At 36.9% G+C, this 21,928-nt stretch overlaps 1 protein-coding gene across 10 annotated transcripts in view; it reads left to right on the top strand.

Annotated features, from left to right (window-relative positions):
- The window catches only part of CCSER2 (coiled-coil serine rich protein 2), a 220,377-nt gene that overhangs the window by 111,939 nt on the left and 86,510 nt on the right, over window positions 1-21,928 (top strand). For all 10 annotated transcript variants that reach the window (XM_028511321.2, XM_036026727.1, XM_036026729.1 and 7 more), the window contains one exon: window positions 7,608-7,803. In XM_028511321.2, the coding sequence (XP_028367122.1) occupies window positions 7,608-7,803 (196 nt within the window). The remainder of the gene's footprint in view (window positions 1-7,607; window positions 7,804-21,928) is intronic.

The following is a 21,928-nucleotide window of genomic DNA, read 5'->3' as shown; positions in this document are numbered from 1 at the left end:
GGCACCCCACCCCACCATTGTTCATGTCCATGGGTCATGCATACAAGTTCTTTGGCTACTCCAATACCTGTACTGTATTTATATTACCATGGCTATTCTGTAACTACCTATTTGTACTTCTTTTTAAAAAATTTTTTTAAAGATTTTATTTATTTTCAGACAGAGGGGAAGGGAGGGAGAAAGAAGAGGGAGAGAAACATCAATGTGTGATTTCCTCTTGCATGCCCCCTACTGCGGAACTGGTCCACAACCCAGGCATGTGCTCTGACTGGGAATCAAACCAGTGACTCTTTGGTTTGCAGACTGGTGCTCAATCCACTGAGCCACACCAGCTAGGGCCTATTTATACTTCTGAATCCCCTCACCTCTTCACCCATTCCTCCAAACCCATCTGGCAGCCATCAAAACACTCTCTGTATCCATGATTCTGTCTCTGTTCTTCCTGTTTACTCAGTTTGTTTTTTTACATTCAATTGTTGATATGTATTTATTGCCATTTTATTGTTCATAGTTTTGATCTTCTTTTTCTTAAATAAATCCCTTTAAAATTTCATATAATAATAGTTTGGTGATGATGAATGCCTTTAGTTTTTTCTTGTCTGGGAAGCTCTTTATCTGTCCTTCAATTCTAAATGATAGCTTTGCTGGATAGAGTAATCTAGGTTGTAGATCCATGCTTTTCATGACTTTGAATACTTCTTGCCAGTCCCTTCTAGCCTGGAAAACTTCTTTTAAGAAATCAGCTGACGGTCTTATGGGAACTCCCCTACGTAAATTAACTGCTTTTCCTCTGCTGCTTTTAAGATACTTTTTATTGTTAATCTTTGGCATTTTATGATATGTCTTGGAGTGGGCCTCTTTGCATCCATCTTGTTTGGAACTCCCTGTGCTTCCTGGATTTGATGTCTATTTCCTTCACCAAATTAGGGAAGTCTTTTTTCATTATCTTTTCAAATAGATTTACAGTTTCTTGCTCTTCCCCTTCTCTTACTGGCAACCCTATAATGTGAATGTTGGGCCTCTTTGAAGTTGTCCCAGAGCCTGCCTACACTATCCTTGTTTATTTGGGTTCACTTTTCTTTCTTGTTCTGATTGGTTGTTTTTTTTCTTCCTTGTGTTTCAAATCATTGATTCTCAGCTTCCTCAACTCTACTATTATTTCCCTGTACATTGTTCTTTATTTCAATTAGTGTATCCTTTGTTTCTGAATGCATCTTTTTTATGTTGCTGTGGGCCTCACTAAGTTCCTTGAGCATCTTTATAACTAGTATTTTGAACTCTGCATCTGATAGATTGCTTATCTCCATTTTCTTTAGCTCTTTTTCTGGAGTTTTGATCTGTTCTTTCATTTGGGGCATGCTTCTTTGTCTCCTCATTTTGGCAGCCTCCCTGTGTTTGTTTCTATATATTAGGTAGAGCTGTTTTGACTTTGTGTCTTGGTAGTGTGGCCTAATGTAGTAGGTGTCCTGTAGGGTCCAGTTGCTGGCACAGCCTCCCCTATCACCCAAGCTGGGTAGTTGAGGTGCTTCCCTCGTGTTGGCTGAGTACACCCTCCTCTGTAGTTGAGTCTTGGTTGCTGTTGGCAGATCAATGGGAGGGATTTACCTAGGCCAATCAGGTGCAAGAATTGCCTGTGACCACTTACCACCAATTTCCAGCCTCTATAGAGGATCAGCTATGTAGGGGCAGGGTGGTGATGTTCCCACATAATCCATAGCTGGCCTTGGGGTTTCCTGGGTGGTGCAGGCCAAAGTCAGCCTCCACCTGTGTTTTGCCTGTGGCTACCCCTACTGAGCCATAAAGCAATCTGAGATGGCTGCTGCCTGTGCTGGGCTAGGAGATTCCCAGGTGAAGCCAAGCTGTGAATATAGCTTGGCTCAAAACGTATCCTTGGCTGGCTGCTGCTAGTGCCAAACCTGGGACTTACTGTTGTCAGCTGTTGCTTGTTCCAGAGGATTTAGGAAGTTGTGAAGCATGAGCCAAGACTCTTCATTCATATGGAAAAGCAGCTTGGGTGGGCCAGTAAGTTGGATGGGGCAGAGTCTCTGGGGATCTCCAGGATGGGTCAAACAGTGTTAGCCAGGTTGGTGGAGTCGCACATATCGCACTAGCTTGCTGGCTCTGTGGTTCTGTGTGGGGAGAATTTAGAAAAGGGACAATGGCTTTTGCTCACCTTGATGCCAGATGCTTCAGCCACTGGTACCTTTCAAGCTTCTACCTCGGTGCTAGACCTCAGAGGGAGTGAGTCTGAGTAGGTGAGTCCATGGGCAGGTTCTTTAAGAGGAACTGCTTGGGGCTCTAGCAGTTTCTTCCACGGACTTAGTCTACTCTGGTTTTTGCAGACAGAAGTTGTGGGGACTTCTCCTCCTGGCCCTGGAATCCTGGGCTGAGGGGCCTGGTTATGGAGCTAAACAAAACATATCCTTGTTTTCGAGATATCCCCCTGAATTTTTATCTACCATACATGGGTGTGGAACCAGCCCATTCCACATCTGTACCCCTCCTACCAGTCTGTATGAATGTGGTTTCTTTAATTCTGTAGTTGTCAGACTTCTATTCAGCTCGATTTCTGATGGTTCCAAATGTTCGTTTTTCTATATATTAGTTGTAATTTTGATATGGTTGAGTTAAAAAGCAAGCCATGTCTGCCTGCACTACCATGTTGACCAGAAGTTCTGAGTTCCTTTAAATTTTAGATACCAGTCCTTTATCGGATATATATCTTACAAATATTTCATCTCAGTCTGAGGCTTGTCTTTTCATTCGCTTAATGTTGTTTTTCACAGAGCAGACATTTTTAGTTTTATGCAATCCAACTTGTCATTTTTTTCTTTCATGGATTGTACTTTTTGTGTTGTATCTAAAAAGTTATTGCAAAACCCATGGTCACCTGGTTTTTTTCCTTTGATATCTTACAGTTTTGCATTTTACATTTAGGTCTTTGACTTTAGTTAATGTTTGTGAAAGGTATATAGGGTCTTTTTTTTTCTTTTGCATATGAATGTCCAGTTGTTCTAGTACTGTTTGTAGAAAAGATTGTCCTCTCTTTTGAATTGGCTGTGCTCTTTGTCAAGGATCAGTTTGCTCTATGTAGGTGGGTGTATTTCTGAACACTATTCTAGTTTATTAATCTGTCTATTCTTTAGTCAGTACTACACTGTTTTGATTACTGTGACTTTATATAGTAAGTCTGAAAGTCAGATAGAGTTAGTATTCTGGCTTTATTCTTCAATATTGTGTTGATTATTATGGGCCTTTTTCCTGTTCATATAAACTTTAAAGTCACTTTGTTGATATCCATAAAATAACTTGTTGGGATTTTGATTGAGGTTGTATTGAATCAAGCCTTTAAGAAATATTAATATGAACATGAAAATATACACATTTAACTTTAAGGTTCTGATTAGTCACAATTGGGCTTCTGTAAGTCACAATTTAAATTGTGACTCACTAAATAAATGAAGAAAAAGACCTTTCTTTTTCTCTTGAAAAATCTCTCCCTTACACACACACACACACACACACACACACACACACATCTCCACTTGGCAGTGTAACCTATGAATCATGAACCTTAAGCACAAAGTTACACATATTGGTAATCAAGAAGCTTGAATAGAAGTGAAGAAGAAATATGTAGTTATAGCCATGTAATTTTAGGAGATTCCTTTAAAACTATAAGTAATTATGCAGCAATGTGGTTATTAGATGTTTGTGTTGAGTATCAGGTGCTGATGCTGTATATGGATTATATTTTAATGGGTTAAAAAAGGCTGATATCTTAGAGATTTCTTTCTGTGGTTATTCTGATTTTTTTTCTTGTTGGTTTTATTGGCTGTACTCATAGAACAGTGTTAAATAATATTGGTGATTGTGGGCATTTCTTTCTCATGCTTCTATAACCACTGCACTCATGTTTGCTTTCACTTATACATACATTGGTTAAGTTCCTCATATCTACTATCCCACCTGGCCAATAATTGTCCATATAGACCTCAAAGGCACATTTGTGGCCTTTGCTAACACACTGCTGACTTTGAGTGTATTCTGCAAAGCAGCATGCGGTGTTCTGTTGCTTTCACCATATAATTTCTCTACTAGAAACCCATGATTGTTAAAATTTGTATAAAATACAAATTTGTGCATGTCACCTTAATATGAGGTATCTAGTAATTCCTCTTTTGTCTTATGTTTATTTTTTTCACCTTTCTTTGTCTTCATCTCTGGATTTGTATTTTTGCTTGCACTCTTAGAAAGTGGTTTCATCTGCTATTTCAAATCAAAGGTTCAGGTTCTCTCATGAGAACTTTATTATCTTCTCACAGTGTGAAATTTCAAATTCTCTCTGTCCTATTTTCTCCCCTCCTGTTGTAATAGTGCTATTTTATTTTATGAAAATAACTTTTATTATATATTTGCTTTCTGTTCCATTTTTGTCATCTTCTGACTCTTGGCATTCTCAATTATACCCATTTTTTTTTTCAGCAGACTTCAAATGGTCCTCTAGTGAGGTGTTATGTTACAACCAACTTACTGTCAGATTTAGTAATGATTTAGGTATACATGTATGAAGCATATTGTGTCAGTGTTTACCAATTGGGAAATGTAGCTTAAGGGTGTATGTCAGTATATTATTCTTTTGACATTTATGTTAGAAAAAATATTCAACATAAAGAAGTTGGAAATTATTGATAATAGTTATACAATAGAAATTGGTTTTTATTTAACATTTACTATATGTCAGCCATTGTTCTGAGCTTTAACATATATTACCCCATTTAATCCATAAAGCTACCTAATGAAGTGAGTACTCTTATTATCCTCATTTTATAGATCAGGAAAATGAAGCACAGATAAAATAACTTGTCCTTTGTGTTATATATTTAGTAAATGACAGAGCTAGTATTTGAACTCAGATAATCTGTGTAGGCAATATAAAAATGAGTAAGATAATATAGCCCTGTTTTTAAAGGGCTTACAGTCTAATTAGAGGTGGTAATGTATACACATTTATCAAGAAGAACTTTTGGAGGAAGGGCATTTCAGTACTAGGAGAAGATACAAGTTTAGTTTGCATCTTGTGATGGAAGTATTTAAAATGCAGCCTAAGGCATATGAACCTTATTTGGTAGGTAGTAGAGAACACTGAGAGTTAAAGAAACTGTGGCCCCCAAATAGTGTTTTCAATAGCTAGTTACTGCCAGCCAGGAATTAAACCTAAATCCTAAACTAGAGCTGTTTCTTTAACATTGCTGTGGTTTTTCTAGATGCCATTTTTTATCCATGTATTTAGTTAATGATCAAGACTTGTTGACTTCCTTTGAACTGTTTTTAATTCATTAGTTCCTTGAATGTAGTTCATGTTTATGTCAACCTGATATAAGCCCTTAGTCCATACCAGATTCTAATGCTGTAGACAGTAGACTAGTTTCCTTCAGTCTCTTCCCTCTCTCATTTTTCTTTGACTTACTTGGGAAACTAAAAATTAAACTTTAACTCAATTGTCTGGGAATTTTTAGTGTGACTGTTTCCAGATTATAAAGTATTGCTTTTTAATGTCATAACTAAAGAATTTTAGAATTTTAAGAGGAAACTTAAAAAAAAACACCCTGGTTAAAATCAATGCTCCTTACTCATTCAGTGAAAACAACAGCAACAAAAACAAACAAAAAACCCAACTGTCTCTGATCGAGAGAAAAATACACAGTTTGTCTTCATGGAGTTTCTAATTTGGCATGGTGACAAATGAACACAATACACTCTGACAATATACAGTAGAGGGCTGTATAAGGACATTTATGGAAGTACCAGGCCCTGTTTTAAGGGATTAAGGAAGCTTTCCTGGAGGAAATGCCAACTAATTTAAGATGAAGAGAAGTTAATCATTCTCCAGATCATGTGCAGTGAAGGACAGGATGAGTGGACTGGCCAAAAGTCCAGAGGGGTTGAGGATATGGTTTTGGAGATGAGGGAGATTATACCATGCTTTGGCAATCTCAGGTAATTTGCTGTGGATTAAGATGTCAATCTAAGAAAGGCAGATGTTTTAAGGGATAAAGTTGAAGAATAAATTGGATTCAAGATCTCTCTGGCCTCATAAGCTATATTTAAGAGTCTCCTTGTCCCTGAAAAATCATGCTTACACTTTGTCATTACTTTTCTTTTTCTAGAAAGCCTTTGCATTTCATTTGTCACTCAAACCTCATACTTTATAGTTCATCCCAAAGTTCTTTCCTACCCAAGAAAATATGTCAGCTTTTTTCTCTGAAAACACGACTCATTATCTCTGCTATTTATTTGCTAGGTGACTCTATATTTTTGTCTTACTATTTTGTTAACTTTTTATTCCATATATTTTTCATCACTCTGTATAGATTGTCAGTCATGGATGGTAAATGCCTACTAATTCATAGATCAGTATTTGAAATTTAATAATGCAACCATATTTAGAAGCAATAAAAATGAAGCAGAATTATGTGAATGAATTAAGATCTTACCTTTGGATCAACAATTTAAAAGATCTTAAAAACCTTTTGTGGGGATTAAAAGAAAAATCAGGCCTGAAGTACTTTCAGAGAATTAGTTTCAGACAAAAATAACACTGTGAAAATAAATCTTATATTGAATATTTGAAATTTAGAGATTTGGGAATATTTGTTTAAATCTACAAAATTTAGTAGAAATCCAATATGGCTGATTTTTCAATATGTTGAAATTTAATGCATTATGACTTTTGCAGAGTTAATGAATCATGGATTTAACTTTAATAGTGAAAAAATGTAGCCATGATATTGGAGAGAGTATTTTTTCAGCATGTTCTTGTCTTAAGAACCATGTGAAATTATGTGTAATGTGAATGCGGTACTTTTAAATTGCTGTAGTTATAACTTCTGGTTAAAACATTGTTTTCCATGTCTGTGAACCACATTATCCCTAGTGTTGAATGTTCAAACAAAAAAGTTCTAAATTATTCAGAATTTATGTTGTATGAAACTAAGGGAGCCTTACAAGTTTTTAGAGTCGATTTTTTAAAAATTTAGTTTAAGATTAGGAAACAAAATTTATAAAACCTTGTTTAATCTTTGTTGGAAAAGATGATTTATCAACAATGTAAAAATGAAGAAATAAGCATTCATCAGTCTCATCTGCTGGAACTTTCAAGGAATAGGAATCTGGCAGTATGTCAAAGCTGAGTATTAACATAGGTAGCATGTTTTAGGGGCTTAAAAACAATGTGATGTTTAAGAGGCCAATTAAGTCAAAAGATGAAAAGCAGACAAACAGTGCAGGAAAAGAGAAAAATAAGTAATTTTTTCCAGACAAGGCCTTTCCCCAGTTTTTTCTTTCTATTCAAGTTCCTAAGGATTAAGGTTTATGTATAAAAAAACACAAAAGGGAGTACAGAAGATAATTCTAGTGACAACTAGAACTGATTGTACTGATTGTCTAGTTGGAAACAAATTAGGTGTCCGAGGTGAGTAAAAGTCAGTCTTTGTGATAATGATAAATGAATTGTAGCAATCATTGCAATAATTTCATTACCTTTATTTCTTTCTGAAACTGTGTTGTATATCTTTTACTTCCAAATTCTTCTCCTGCTCTTCCAGAGGCTCTCCCTACAGAGAATCTCCTTTGGGTCATTTTGAAAGCTATGGAGGGACCCCCTTTTTCCAGACTCAGAAGATGTTTGTAGATGTACCTGAAAACACAGTGATACTGGATGAGATGACCCTCCGGCACATGGTCCAGGATTGTACTGCTGTAAAAACTCAGTTGCTCAAACTGAAACGTCTCCTGCACCAGGTGAGTACATAAAGAACATTTTCAGCTATGATATTTTGAGTTTCAAGATGGATTGACATTACTTTAAAAAAATTAGTTGGGTTTTAATGTCTATTTTGATTTCTGTAAAAATAATGCTTGTAAATGATACATGATAGAAATTTTTATGGGAGGAAAAAAACATGGGATTTTGATTCATGGTCTCAGTATAGTCCCCAACATTTATGAGCTGTGTAATAATTGGGTAAGCCAGTCTCTCTGCTATGTTTCCTTGCTTTTATAGTACCTACATTTTAAGTTTATTGTAGTTGTAAATTGAGACGATTGAATACCTGAAACATAGTAGGCATTCAGTTATCAGTGATTGCTATTGTAAGTTCAGCTAAGTGGAAAATAAGAAACAGCAGTTTTCACTTACATAACCATGTAATTGCACTTTTCTTTGAAACCTTCAAGTTTAATCTTTCCCAGTCTTAATTTTTTTATTTGATAAAATTTAGACTCATGGCAGTGATGTCACTTGTTAAAAGACACAGGGTGCACTGATGGTTGAATCTGGCTTCTGATTCTTATTTTTTTTTAACTTATAAAAGAGATTTATTTTTAAGTATTTTTATTGATTATGCTATTACAGTTTTCCCCATTTTTCCTCCTTTATCCCACTTCCACCCTGCCCCGTTAACCCTCCAGCATTCCCTCCCCCCCACTTAGTTCATTCCACAGTTGTACATATAAGTTCTTTGAGTTCTCTGTTTCCTATACCATCTTTATCTGTCCCCAACTATTTTATGCCTACTAATTATGCTTCTTCTTCCTTGTACCTTTTCCCCTCATTCCTCCCTTCCCTCTCCCCACTGAACTCCCTCTGTGTGATGTCCATTTCTCTGGCTCTGTTCCTGTTCTGGTTGTTTGCTTAGTTTTTGTTTTCATTGTTTTTCTTTTCTTTTAGGTTCATTTGTTAATAGTTGTGACTTTTGTTGTCCTTTTATTGTTCATATTTTTTATCTTCTTTTTCTTAGATAAGTCCCTTTAATGTTTCATACAATAAGGGCTTGGTGATGATGAACTCCTTTAACTTGACCTTATCTGGGAAGCACTTTATCTGCCCTTCCATTCAAAATGATAGCTTTGCTGGGTAGAGCAATCTTCTTGTCTTTTATGACTTTCCAGCCCCTTCTTGCCTGTAAGGTTTCTTTTGAGAAATCAGCTGATAGCCTTAAGGGAACTCCTTTGTAGGTAACTGTCTCCTTTTCTCTTGATGCTTTTAGGATTTTCTTTGTCTTTGATCTTGGGTAACTTAATGATGATGTGCCTTATTGTGTTTGTCTCTGGGTCCAATTTCTTTGGGACTCTGAGCTTCCTGGACTCCCTGGAAGCCTATTCCTTTGCCAGATTGGGGAAGTTTCCCTTCATTATTTGTTCAAATAAGTTTTCAGTTTCTTGCTGTTGTTCTTCTTCTGGCACCCCTATAATTCAGATATTGGAATGTTTCAGGTTGTCCCAGAGAATCCTCAGCTTCTCTTTATTTATTTGGATTCTTGTTTCTTCGTTCTGATCTGGTTGGATGTTTATTTCTTCCTTTTGTTCCAAATCATTGCTTTGAATCCTGGTTTCCTTCTTGTCACTGTTGGTTCCCTGAATATTTTGCTTTATTTCTTTTTGGGTATCTAATTTGTTCTTTCATTTTTTTGACCAAGCTCTGTCAGTTCTGTGAGCATTTTGATGACCAGGGCATTAAATTCTCCATCAGATAGGTTGGTAATCTCATCACTTAGTTCCGAGGTTTTTCTGTGTTCTTTCATTTGGGCCATATTTCTTTGTCTTGGTGCAGGTGATGATAGGTTGTAAGGGGGTGGGGGGTGGGGCCTTAGGTATTCACCCCGGCAGGGCAACCCTCTTTGCTCTCTGCCTGTGTGGGAGGGGCCAGAGTGGGAGCAATGCAGCTTGACTGCTCTCTTCTAGCACACTTTCTGACAGACTGTCGTGTCAGACTGGAAGTATCTCTCACCTCGGCAGCCCCAGCCTTAGCCCACAGTCAGCTCTGAGTCTGTTTTCCCCTTAAGTCAGTCCCTCCCCTCAGCTGCCTTGCTGCAATTTTTCTGAGCCTGAGCTGTCTGCCTTACCAGTCTGGTTTTTCTGTTTGATTTTTTCTTTAATTCCTTGGTTGTCAGAGTTCCATGCAGTTTGATTTTCTGGCACTTTAGGCTGTTTATTGATTTAGATTGGTTGTTATCCTCCTTTTGGTTGTACGAGGAAGTGAAAGGTTTCTACCTATGCCTCCATCTTGATGGGAACTCTGGCTTCTGATTCAATGGTACTGTTTTTGTTTGAACATATAACACTTACAGACAAGGTCAAACGCATAGGAGAAAACTAAAGAATAAAATGCTAATTTTAAAGTGATATTTTTTGTTTAGTTTTAAACCTGTATTTGTCTTTTGTAGACTAGCCAAAATTAGCTTAAATTATTGTTGAGAAAGAACATTCTGGCTTTTCTGCTCAACTTTTTCATCTTCCTCAGGGTTGTATGTTCTAGCTAATTAGGAGTAGGGACCACATTTTAGAATTTATGGAGCTGATTAAAATCAAACTCATGATATATCTCAGAAATAAAATATGGCTCTCCTGTATCAGTGATGATGATTCACATAAATATTCTGTTAAAGTCCTGTAAATTGTTTTATATTACTTGGTTATGGATTTTTCTGGACTGTTCTCCACTCTTGTAGATATAACTTTTCTGTGCTAAGACTGGGAGCAAGAAAGCAGAGGATCCTTTTTGGATATGTGATTCTTTGACTCTTGTCAAGGCAGAAAGGATTTCCTGTTTGAAGTATACAGACATACAGCTTACAGTTTAGTTTAACTGTAACAGGAGGTAGACTGCTTTATAGTATTTCTCTGCATACCCATCTAGGGAGAAGATTTTCTGATCAGGAACTTCAGAGTCAAAGGGACAAAGTGGTAGAAAGGGTGGGAAATATCTAAAATATATGCAATATCTTCTTAGAGTCAATCACTGGTCTAGCTATATCACATATCCCCTTTTGTATCTGGGTTTATTGTCCTGAAACACGAAGCATTATTAAATGTCATGCTAATAAGACCAGGCCACCTCTGGTAATGAGAAAAGTAGTATAATTCAGGAGAGAATAGGTGTATAAGTACCATAAAAATAGAAAACTGTTTTTCCAGACACTTCCTAAAAAGCTGAATCTCCTAATGCCTTTTTGTCGTTATAGCCTCTGAAATTTATAGTGTACACTGATCAAATTGACTTTTTGTTTATGCAGTGACAGCAAAATTATGAGAAGAAAATTGTGAAATCTTTTTAGGGCATCTTTAAAGTTTTCCAGAATGCTAATAAGATGTTAAAAGCTGAATGAGTCCAAGATTTCATATATCTGCCTCTTAATTTTCCCTTTTAATATTACTAAATTTTAAAAAGCTTATTTTGATACATGTACATGGTTTAAAGTTTTTCTTAATGAAAAATAACATTCCTGTCCCTCTTTCTACCTCAGTCAACCTTTTAGCATCTGAAGAGGTTATTGTTTCAAGGTTCTTTAGGGTTGTCCTGTGTGGACTTTCTTTTCTTATACTCTGGGACAGGGTCCTCTTATTTTCTGGATAACATCTTTTTTTCCCTTATGTTTACTCCCTCATTTTTCTAAAGTATATCCTTAATTTACTTCCTAAGACAGGTCAAATAGATGTTTTTGTTTTTGTTTTCACTCACTGCATTACTGAAAATCTCTTTCATCTACTCTCATTTCATTGATATTAATAGTTCGGCTGTGATGGAACTTAGTTTTTCCATTAAATATGAATGTATTGCTTTTCTAGGATCCAGTTTACCAACTGAGAGAAGTTCACTACCTTCCAATCCATTTTACATTGTATTTTGCCTGTTTTTAATTTCTCTGGGAGATTTTTTTAATCTTTTATTTCTGACATTTTAATCTTTTTCCTGGCATTCTGAAGTTCATAAGGATGTGCTGGGATTTGAGTTTCATTGTACTTGTGTGTTTTCCAATTAATGTATAGGTAGTTGTTGGACTTTTTTGAAGAATCATATAGTGTGAAATTATGTCATTTCTATGGTTTCTTGTTTTGCCCTGTTCCCCCCGCCCCCACCCTGTATCTTTCTGGTATTCTTCATAATCACAAACTGAATCATAGAACTGAATTGTTTCTCAGTTTTTAATTTTTTCTTTCATATTTTCCATTTCTTTGGGCTTGATTATGTTTTCTAGTTATTTATTCAATTTTATACATTCCAGTTCTTTCTGTTGAATTACTTTTTTTGGCAATGGTATTCTCAGTGTCCAAGAACTCTTTATTGTATACCATACTTATTCATATCGTTCAATTCTTATTCTGTCAGTAACTGCATTAGGTAGAATGTTTTTGTTATGTTTTGTTAAGATTTTTCAGGTTCCCTTCATTATCTCTCTTTCTAAATGGTTATTTTGTTCATTATATTTATTTTGTTTTCCTTTCTCTTAGAATCTTTCTTCAAACATATAAATAATTCTTTGTTGCTTATTAATATTTAAAAATGAAGAACTACAAAGTTCCTCTGTATAGGAGCTGGCTTATAATCTGGCTGGTTTTATTTTACAGTGATGGATGGATGTCAGTGGATCCTTAGTATCCACACTAAGTAGGAGATTTTTCCTTCTGAGGTTATTGTAGTTTCTCCAAAGAAGAAACCTGATATTTTTGCTTAGATTAGAGGTAGAAGACTGGGAGTCTGTTCTTGCCTTATGCAGACTTCCAGTTAATTTCCACATATTTTTACACTGACAGGTCATGTGCTTACCTGTTTCTGTATTTAACATTTTGGCCTTCTTTGGGGTTTTACAGAGCATATTTTGTTCATGTTTTTTATATATAAACTTTAGTTATGTCTTCTTCCAGTCCTGCTAAAATCACTAAGTTTCTGTTTTTAGTCCTGATAAATCACTTACTAAGTTTATGTTTTTGAAAAATTTATTTACTACCATTTTAGTAGAGATTTAAGAGAAAGAGAAGATAAACATATCTCTAATCAGAAACCCTCCCCTTTTTAAAGTAAACAGAAAAATTTTATAAAAATTACTATAGTTGTACAAATGCTTCCTTATGAAGCTTCACTGGGTCACAGCTCAAAATTTGATCTAATCATTGCACATTGTTAATATGTCACTGGAAAAGGACCAGGACTGAGGCAGGTCCATCTCAGCACAGTCTGGAATGTGTGGGTTCTAGACTTTGTGCAGAAAGATTTCACAGCATACATTCATGTGGTTTTGAGAGTATGTTTCTTAAAGCTGGGGACAGTGAAATAAAGGAAAGGCTTAAGATAGAAGAGGCAAGATCACAGGAACAGTAGTGAGGCTATGTGGCACTGCCTTGGCCTATTGGAAATGTGAGGAAGAGTCAAGCCTAGAGAAGGCTGCCTTGGCCCTTTAGAAAGTAAGTCACAAGGCAGAAGAAGAGAGCCAGCTGGGCTGGGTGGACTCAGGAAACAAGTTATAGAGGCAGAAGGAGGGCCTATGGAGACAGATTCAGGAGGCCATCCTGGGATGAACTGTGGTGGCCCTCTGCCCCTCTGGTTGTAGGTCTCCTGGGAACCTTTAGAGTTAGAGGAAAGACAGCAAAGATACATGCCTAAGGAAGGAAGTGGGTAGGGGGTATAGACATGCTCAAGGGAGAGCCTGCAGTGGGTCCTTGGTATTGAGGGTTTTTATTTGTTTTTACGGGAGGTCTCAATTGGAATATTCATTAGCTTTCCAGGTGTGTCTTTTAATACAGGGATTCCCAACCAGGCCACGCAGGAGGATGTGAGCAGTGGGCAAGAAAGCAAAGCTTCACGAACATTACTGCCTGCACTGTCTCCTGTTCCTCCTACCTGCCTGTCTGTGGAAAAATTGTCTTCCATGAAACCAGTCCCTAGTGCCAAAAAGGTTGGGGACTATTGCTTTAATATGCTGATTCATCAAAATGAGCAGATGAGTCAGGGTCATTCTCTGGTCAGTTTTACCTTTAAAGAATATCACCAAAGATGAGCTGGACCAAGGCAGGTCTGCCCCAGCAGTCTGGAATGTGTAAACCATTTGCTCTAACTGTCCTTGGTTAGGGAAGATAAGACTTTATGATTTATCATCTGGTTGTAAATTGCCAGGCAGTCTTTAACTATCTGTCTTAGTTTTGTCATTCCATTTGTCAAAAAATTCTCCTAGCATCTTACTATATGCCTCATTTGTGTACTGGATTTACCAGTAGAGAGGTAGGGTTTTGCACTCATTTGCAAACATAAGATCTTGAATAAGTACTAGCAGCCAGTATGTTCTTGGAGCTATGCATAACGGATTGGAATTATAGGGAGGAGTCACCTTTATTTCAATGACACATGAAGCTGTTTAAGATATAACTGAATACTAGCTCAGAAAGAAGTATGTTCACACAGAAAGAGGTAGTTACATAATCTCCTGTGTTCTCTAATTTTGTTACTCTCTCCTCTAAGTACGTACCCTGAGGCAATGACCCTGAAACTCAGAATTCTTTTTCTTGATTTATTTTAGCAAAATTTAATTAGATTATTTTTCTTATAAGATTGAGATAAATTTTTATAGGGAAATGATTAATGAAAATATCAATAACAAAAATAATTGTTTTAGCTTGATTCTTATTGGAAGCAACAGAATTTTATAGTGCTCTTGACAACTTTACATATAACTATATAAAATTTCTATTACCTAGTATTCAATAAATATATTTTAGATTGATTTTAATCAAGCAATTTTCCAAGTACTTTACCTGCCTTAGTTGCTGGTTATCTCTTAATCCAGTGGTCTCTCATTTTTATCTTTATTTTCTTGATTTCCGGGCCCAGTCAAGAAGCCCTGCTTGTTAAGAGCAGATGAGAAACCACCTTGACATTTTCCTAGACTTCCCCTTAATGCCTATTACCAGTTTGAAGGAATTGCCTTTGGAATTAGTCTGGGTTCTCCAGAGAAAAAGAAAGAGAGAGAGAGAGAGAAAGGGAGAGAGAGAGAAAGGGAGAGAGAGAGGGAGAGAGGGAGGTAGTAACTTTGTGTATGTGGAGAGATTTATTATAAAGAATTGGCTCACATGATTATAGAGGTTGAGAAATCCCAAGATCATCATTCAGTAAGCGGAAAACCCAGGACAGCTGGGGGTATAGTTCCAGTCTGAGTCGGAAGGCCTGAGAACCAGGAGAGCCAGTGGTATAAATTCCAGTATGAGTTTGAGTCCAAAGGCAGCTGACCAATGTCCCAACTTGAACAGAGAGAGTGAATTCTCCCTTATTCCACCTTTGCTTCTCTCCAGGCATTCAATGGATTGGATGAGGCCCACCTACATTGGGGAAGCATTTTGTAAGTCCACAGAGAGTAATTTTGGCAGAAGCATTGTGAGCCGGGAAACAAATCCATATTCAGTGTATGTGTTTATTTCAGTAAGGACAAAATATTGCCCTTCCCATGATGGAAGTAGTATAGTGTAATTAGCCTGCTACCAGGTGCCTGATCAGCTTTATTGGGGGCTGTGTTGATCTTTGCATCTGGCAGGTTAGTTGCTAAGCAATGACTGTAGCCAGGTCAGCCATGTTGCTGATTCCATGCATAACCTCTGCCCTGCCACCTTTGCTATTTTGTTCATGAGCCTATTGGGTGATGACAGGGGTTGCTAGGGAAAAGAGGTTGATTAGTACCCATAGAATGATTCATTCTATCCAATTGATTATTAAAATCCTTTGCTGAGGTCACTGTTTGATGAGCATTCACATGAGACACATATATCTTTATATTTTTTGCATATTTAGAGAAATCTATACACATAGCTCTTTCTCAGATTTCCTTGTCATCAGTTTTTCAGTCATGCTTCATCTAGCTTCCTGACTGTTCAGTCAAACCATTGACCACATCCATTTTCCTTCAAGCAAAGTGAACAACCAGATACACTGCTTAAAGTTTTGCCTATGGGGAGGGTTTCCTTTCACTGCTGTTTCTCTGGGTATCTCAGAAAGAGACTAGTACTGTGGCTCTCCACTTTTGGGTATTGCCTGTGTATTGTACAGAACCATCTAGAAAGTATACCTGAGTCTTCTTTTGCTCTGTCAGCTGATCATAGGAAACTCCCCATGAGACCATAGTGCAGGTTGGGAGAGAGAAGGCAGTGTAGCAGGAGTGGGAACATGGGCATTTGGGCTACTTCATATAACTTACTTGTTTCCTCAGGGCCTATTTGGGCCCTCTCACATTGGTACCACTTGCCTTTGATGATGGAATGTTACAGTGCACATGCAACTTTATGGCTCTTTGTGTCAGGTAATACTCAGTTCATGATGGGCAGCTCAGCATTGGTAACTGGGTGACCTGCTGTTAAGCATTTAGTCACTAAGACCCAGTAGCAGGCCAAGAGCTGTGTCTCAAAAAAAGAGTAATTATCCACAGAGGTAGGCAGGGCTTTGCTCCTAAAGGGCTGCACTGAGATTCACCTATAGAGGCTTGCTAAAGTCTCCAAACAGTATCCCTCTGCCGATGCCATTTCAAGCGCCGTCGGATCTGCTGGATCATATGACCCAGGTGGCAGAGCAGCTTACATAGCAGCCAGGAACTGTTGCAGAGACTTCTGGATCTTACTCAGAACTAGCAGCTATTCAGGTCACTCGGTAAATGGGTCGGAATAACACACCTAAATGAAGAATATGTTGCCTCTAAAATTCAAAGAGGCTGCCGTTGTATATCTTCTTTGGTTGTAGGAAAGATCCAGGTACAACAACTTATCCTTCACCTTAGAAGGAATATCTCAACATGCCTATGACTCCCACTCCTTCTGCACTGACTTTTCTCTCTACAAACAGTTGTTTATAGTTCTTTTGTGTACCTGGTAGTAAGGGTAAATTGATGATTGGATAGTACTGTTCACAGTAGCTTGTATAGGAAGTGTCTGTTACTGGTCCATTGAGAGTTAAAGTAGTACTGTCAGAATAAAAATCAACACATTTCGTCCTCCTTCCACAAATTCTAACTACCAAAGAAAAAAGTTGATCCAATCTAAACCGTTTAGTGACTAGTTGATTTATAAGCTGTGGTGTAAGCTTCTCATTATTTCTCAGACAGGAAACAGTTTGTGGACCAGAACTGATAAACAAATCAAACTGTACAGCACTGGTGTAAGATACTCGTACCTGTGAGAGACAAATCCAGGGAGTGAAAAAGCATGCAATCAGATATTATGTTAGAGGTGTATTTATGTAGTATGCAAGAGAGAAAAAATTGCTCTGGGAATAGAGGTGAAGAAATTAAATGCATACCATTATAGGGAATACAAACTAGAAGTTGAGGTAAAGAATTTTGGGGAGATTAGGGGAATCAGCATGAGCAAAGGTACAGGTTCTTTTAAGGTATCTACTGCACTTCTTACAATGACTGAGGGATTAATAGGAAAGAAGCATTTATGCTGCATTTATAATGATACCTGTATTTTAATAACTAAAGAAGCCCTTGATGGAAGATAATTCAACTTTGCTGAAGAATACTAGCAAATAAATGTAGAAAGTGTGATAGAATTAGAGAAACGTCATATTAAAAACTCTAATGAAATTTCTGCATTATGTCTGGATTATTAATTGTTACAACCATTAGGTGAATGGGCAATGGGTTCCCAGACAGTTCATAATAGTGCCAAAGTAGCACTGTATAAATTACTTTATGGTGTAAGAGAAAAACACATAATTATTCACTGGAGATATTAAACTGTTACTACCCTAATCCAAAGAGTAGTTTTCTTATCACTAATAAATTGGATTAGCCAGATATACATCTTCTCATGTGATACACAAAATGATGTATAACATACAGGATTATATATAATATATTCTAGCCAAGAACATTTATTTTAATTTCTTATCTCAAGTCATTACTTACAACTTTATTTTTACAGGAGAAACAGGTGATAGAATAATAAGAGAGGAAAGAACTACACGAATTTAGATTGATAAAAATTCTGTAGGAAAAATAGTGACATTTCATTAGCTTGTCGGTAATCTAAAAATTTGGTGCAGGGAGGTGACAGTGTTACATTAAAAAAAATTTAAGGCACAATAGGTGTAATGTGAGATTTTGAATTGGATACTGGTTGGACAGATCAACTAGAAAGGATATTTTGGGGCTATTGTGGAAATTTGAATATGGCCTATGTATTAGATGAGGTAGAAATTTACTGAAATGGAAAGATAGAGACTGTTGACTAAAGAAAGCAGGTTATAAAAACAGTACATACATTATGATCATATATCTTTATTTATATATCTGTCTCCAGGAGGATACGCATTAAGGTGTTTATAGTGATGATACCTGCTTGGTGAGAATATGATGTCTTTTTTTTTAAATATATGTTTTCTAATTTTCTACAATGTATATTTACTTTGGGGGGGGATAAAAGGTTATTGAAAAAGCATGTGTCCTGTTAAAGATCAGTTAATAATTGCTTATGGTTAAAATGCTGGGTTTTAGGGAAGAGTCAGGAATGATAGGTAGGCTAAGGGTAGATTGTAAAAAGCCTGTGTGCCACAAAAGGAGCTTGGGCATTATCCTGTAGGAAATAGTAAGCCGGGTGAGTGACATGGTCACATTGGACAAATTGATATTTTTAAAAAATTACTTAAAGAGATTTGTGGAAAATGATTGGCAGAGGGATTGGTTTAAGTCATAATATGTAGAAGGTTGTTGCCAACATCCAAGTTTTAGACTAAAATGGTCAAATTTAATTGCTTGGAAAATGGGCGAATTTTGGTGCTTACCTGAATGCATATGTCATACAAAGTTGTGCATGTCCAACTTATATAATGGTCATGTGCTGCATACTGGGCATTGTTCTAAGTTCTCTAATATACCTTATCTCTAGTCCTTGAAAAGTAGGTGATACCGACTTTCATGGTTGAAGAAGTTGAGGCTCAGAAAGCTAACTAGTGATAAAATCAGGACATTTTACTCCAGTCTCTATGACTTGAAGACCCTCACACTGTGGCACTCTAGAAGACACCTAGGGTGACAACAGAGAGAGGAAAATATGAAGGCAGCCTCCAGCACTCTCCTTACCATCATGCTTCATCCCCTCAGGCAAACTCCAAGCAACGGAACCTTTATTTTATTAAGTAGGCCTCTGTATTTAAGAGTTGTCTTGAACAAAATCTCATTGCACACCATTGAGAATTATAAACCATTGTATTTAGCATGTGGTCTATTTTTTGTATTTGTTATACATAGTTCCAAATTACTTTATAGTTTTAACAGTACTTTCATGTACCTTGCTTTCTTCATCTCATCAATACTTGTGGGGTAGGGAGGGCAGCAATAATCCTATTTTTAATAGTCAAAAAAGTGAGATTCTAAGGTTTTATTGCATTTCTCAAGGTCACCCAGTTGCATACCAATGCAAATTATAGTTCAAACCCAGAACTTTTGAAATATTTTAATTTAATGCTTCTATATTGTATTGCCTAAATTTGGGGAATTTTGAGTAAGAATTTTGATCCTGATCTGAAAAATATGGGATATATAGAAAAAGTAATTTAAAAAAAATTTAATTTTAATCATTCAAGTACAATTTTCTGTCCTTTACTCCAATCCCAGCCCACCTACCCATCCCTCCCCACCTCCCTTCCATTTCCACCCGCTCTAGTTTTTGTCCATGTCTCCTTTATATTTGATCATGTAAACCATTCCCATTGTCCCCTGAAATTCCCTCCCCTCTCCCCTCTGATCACTGTCAGCCTGTTCTCTACTCTATTTCAATGTCTTTGGCTATATTTTGCTTGTTTGTTTGTTTTGTTGTTTAGGTTCCTGTGAAAGGTGAGATCATATGGTATTTGTCTTTCACAGCCTGGCTTATTTTGCTTAGCATAATGCTTTCCAGTTCCATCCATGCTGTCTCAAAGGGTAGGAGCTCCTTCTTTCTTTCTACTGCGTAGGATTCCATTGTGTAAATGTACCATAGTTTTTTTGATCCATTCATTTACTGATGGACACCTAGGTTGCTTCCAGCACTTGGTATTGTGAATTATGCTGCTATGAACATTGAGGTGCATAGGTTCTTTTGGATTGGTGTTTTAGGGTTCTTAGGATATAATCATTGAAGTGCAATTGCTGGGTCAAAAGGCAGATCCATCTTTAGTTTTCTGAGGAAATTCCATACTATTTTCCGTAGTGGTTGTACTAGTCTGCAATCCCACCGACAGTGCACTAGGGTTCCCTTTTCTCCACAACCTCTCCAACACTTGTTTGTTGATTTGTTTGTGATGGCCATTCTGATTGGTGTAAAGTGGCATCTCATAGTGGTTTTAATTTGCATCTCTCTGATAGCTAGCAATATTGAGCATCTTTTTATGTGTCTCTGGACCTTCTGTATGTCCTCCTTGGAGAAGTATTTGTTCAAGTCCTTTGCCCACTTTGTAATTGGGTTACTTGTCTTCTTAGAGTGGAGTCGTGTGAACTCTTTGTATATTACGGAGATTAAACCCTTGTGTGCAGTATCATTGGCAAACATGGTTTCCCATACAGTTGGTTCTCTTTTTATTTTAATACTGTTTTCTTTACCCGTGCAGAAACTTTTAATTTTGATGAGGTCCCATTTGTTTATTCTTTCCTTTATGTCCCTTGCTGTAGGGGACATGTCAGTGAAAATATTGCCATGTAGAATATCTGATATTTTCCTGCCCTTGTTCTCCTCTAGGACTTTAATGGTGTCACAACTTATATTTAAGTCTTTTATCCACCTTGAATTTATTTTTGTGTATGGTATAAGTTGGTGCTCGAGTTTCATTTTTTTTGCATGTAGCTATCCAGATCTCCCAACACCATTTGGTGAAGAGGTTATTTTTACTCTATTTTATGTTGGTGCCCCTTTTGTCAAATATTAATTGACTGTAGAGACTTGGGTTTATTTCTGGGCTCTCTGTTCTGCTCCATTGATCTATCTGTCTGTTTTTATGCCAGTACCAGGCTATTTTGATTACAGTGGTCTTGTAATAGTTTGGTATCAGGTATTGTGATCTCTCCTACTTTGCTCTTCTTTCTCAAAATTGCAGCAGCTATTTGGGGTCATTTATGGTTCCATATAAAATTTTGAAGTGTTCTGTGTCTGTGTCTGTGAAATATGCCATTGGTACTTTAATAGGTATTGCATTGAGTCTGTATATTTTTGTGAGTAGTATGGACATTTTGACGATGTTAATTCTTCGGATCCGTAAATACGGCATATGCTTCCATTTGTTTGTGTCTTTCTTGATTTCTTTCTTCAGTGTTATGTAGTTTTCTGCGTACAGGTCTTTTACTTCCTTGGTTAGGTTTATTCCTAGGTATTTTATTTTTCTTCTTGCTATGTCAAATGGGACTTTTTTCTTGATTTCTGCTTCTGCTGTTTCATTGTTGGTATACAAAAATGCCTTTGATTTCTGGATATTGACTTTGTATCCCACTGTTTTGCCAAATTCATGTATTAGGTCGAGCAGTTTTTTGGTGAAGTCTATAGGATTTTCTATGTACACTATCATGTCACCTGCAAACAATGACAGTTTCGTTTCCCCCTTTCTGATTTGGATGCCGTTTATTTCCTTTTCTTGTGTGATCACTGTGGCTAGAACTTGCAATACTATGTTGAATAGAAGTGGTGAAAATGGACAACCTTGTCTTGTTCCTGATCTTAGTGGAAAAGATTTTATTTTTTTCCCACTGAGTGTGATGTTGCCTGAAGGTCTCTCATATGTGGCCTTTATTGTGTTGAGGAATGCTCCCTGTATTGCTACTTTGCCGAGTGTTTTTATCACAAATGGGTGCTGTACCTTATGAAATGCTTTTTCCCCATCTATTGATGTGATCATGTGATTTTTGTCTTTGCTTTTGTTTATGTGATGTATTATATTTACTGATTTGTGAATATTGAACCATCCTTTGCATGCCTGGGATAAATCCCACTTGGTCATGGTGTATGATCTTTTTAATGTATTGTTGGATGTGGTTTGCCAATATTTTGTTGAGGATTTTAGCATCTATGTTCATCAGTGATGTTGGCCTGAAGTTTTCTTTGTTGTGTTTTTATTTGGTTTTGGGATTAGGATGACGCTGGCCTCATAAAA

This window comes from Phyllostomus discolor, chromosome 5, assembly GCF_004126475.2.
Source record: "Phyllostomus discolor isolate MPI-MPIP mPhyDis1 chromosome 5, mPhyDis1.pri.v3, whole genome shotgun sequence".
In the NCBI taxonomy this organism is placed as follows: Eukaryota; Metazoa; Chordata; class Mammalia; order Chiroptera; family Phyllostomidae; genus Phyllostomus; species Phyllostomus discolor.
The sequence above is the reverse complement of the archived record's forward strand: the minus strand, read 5'-3'. Positions and strand labels throughout refer to the sequence as shown.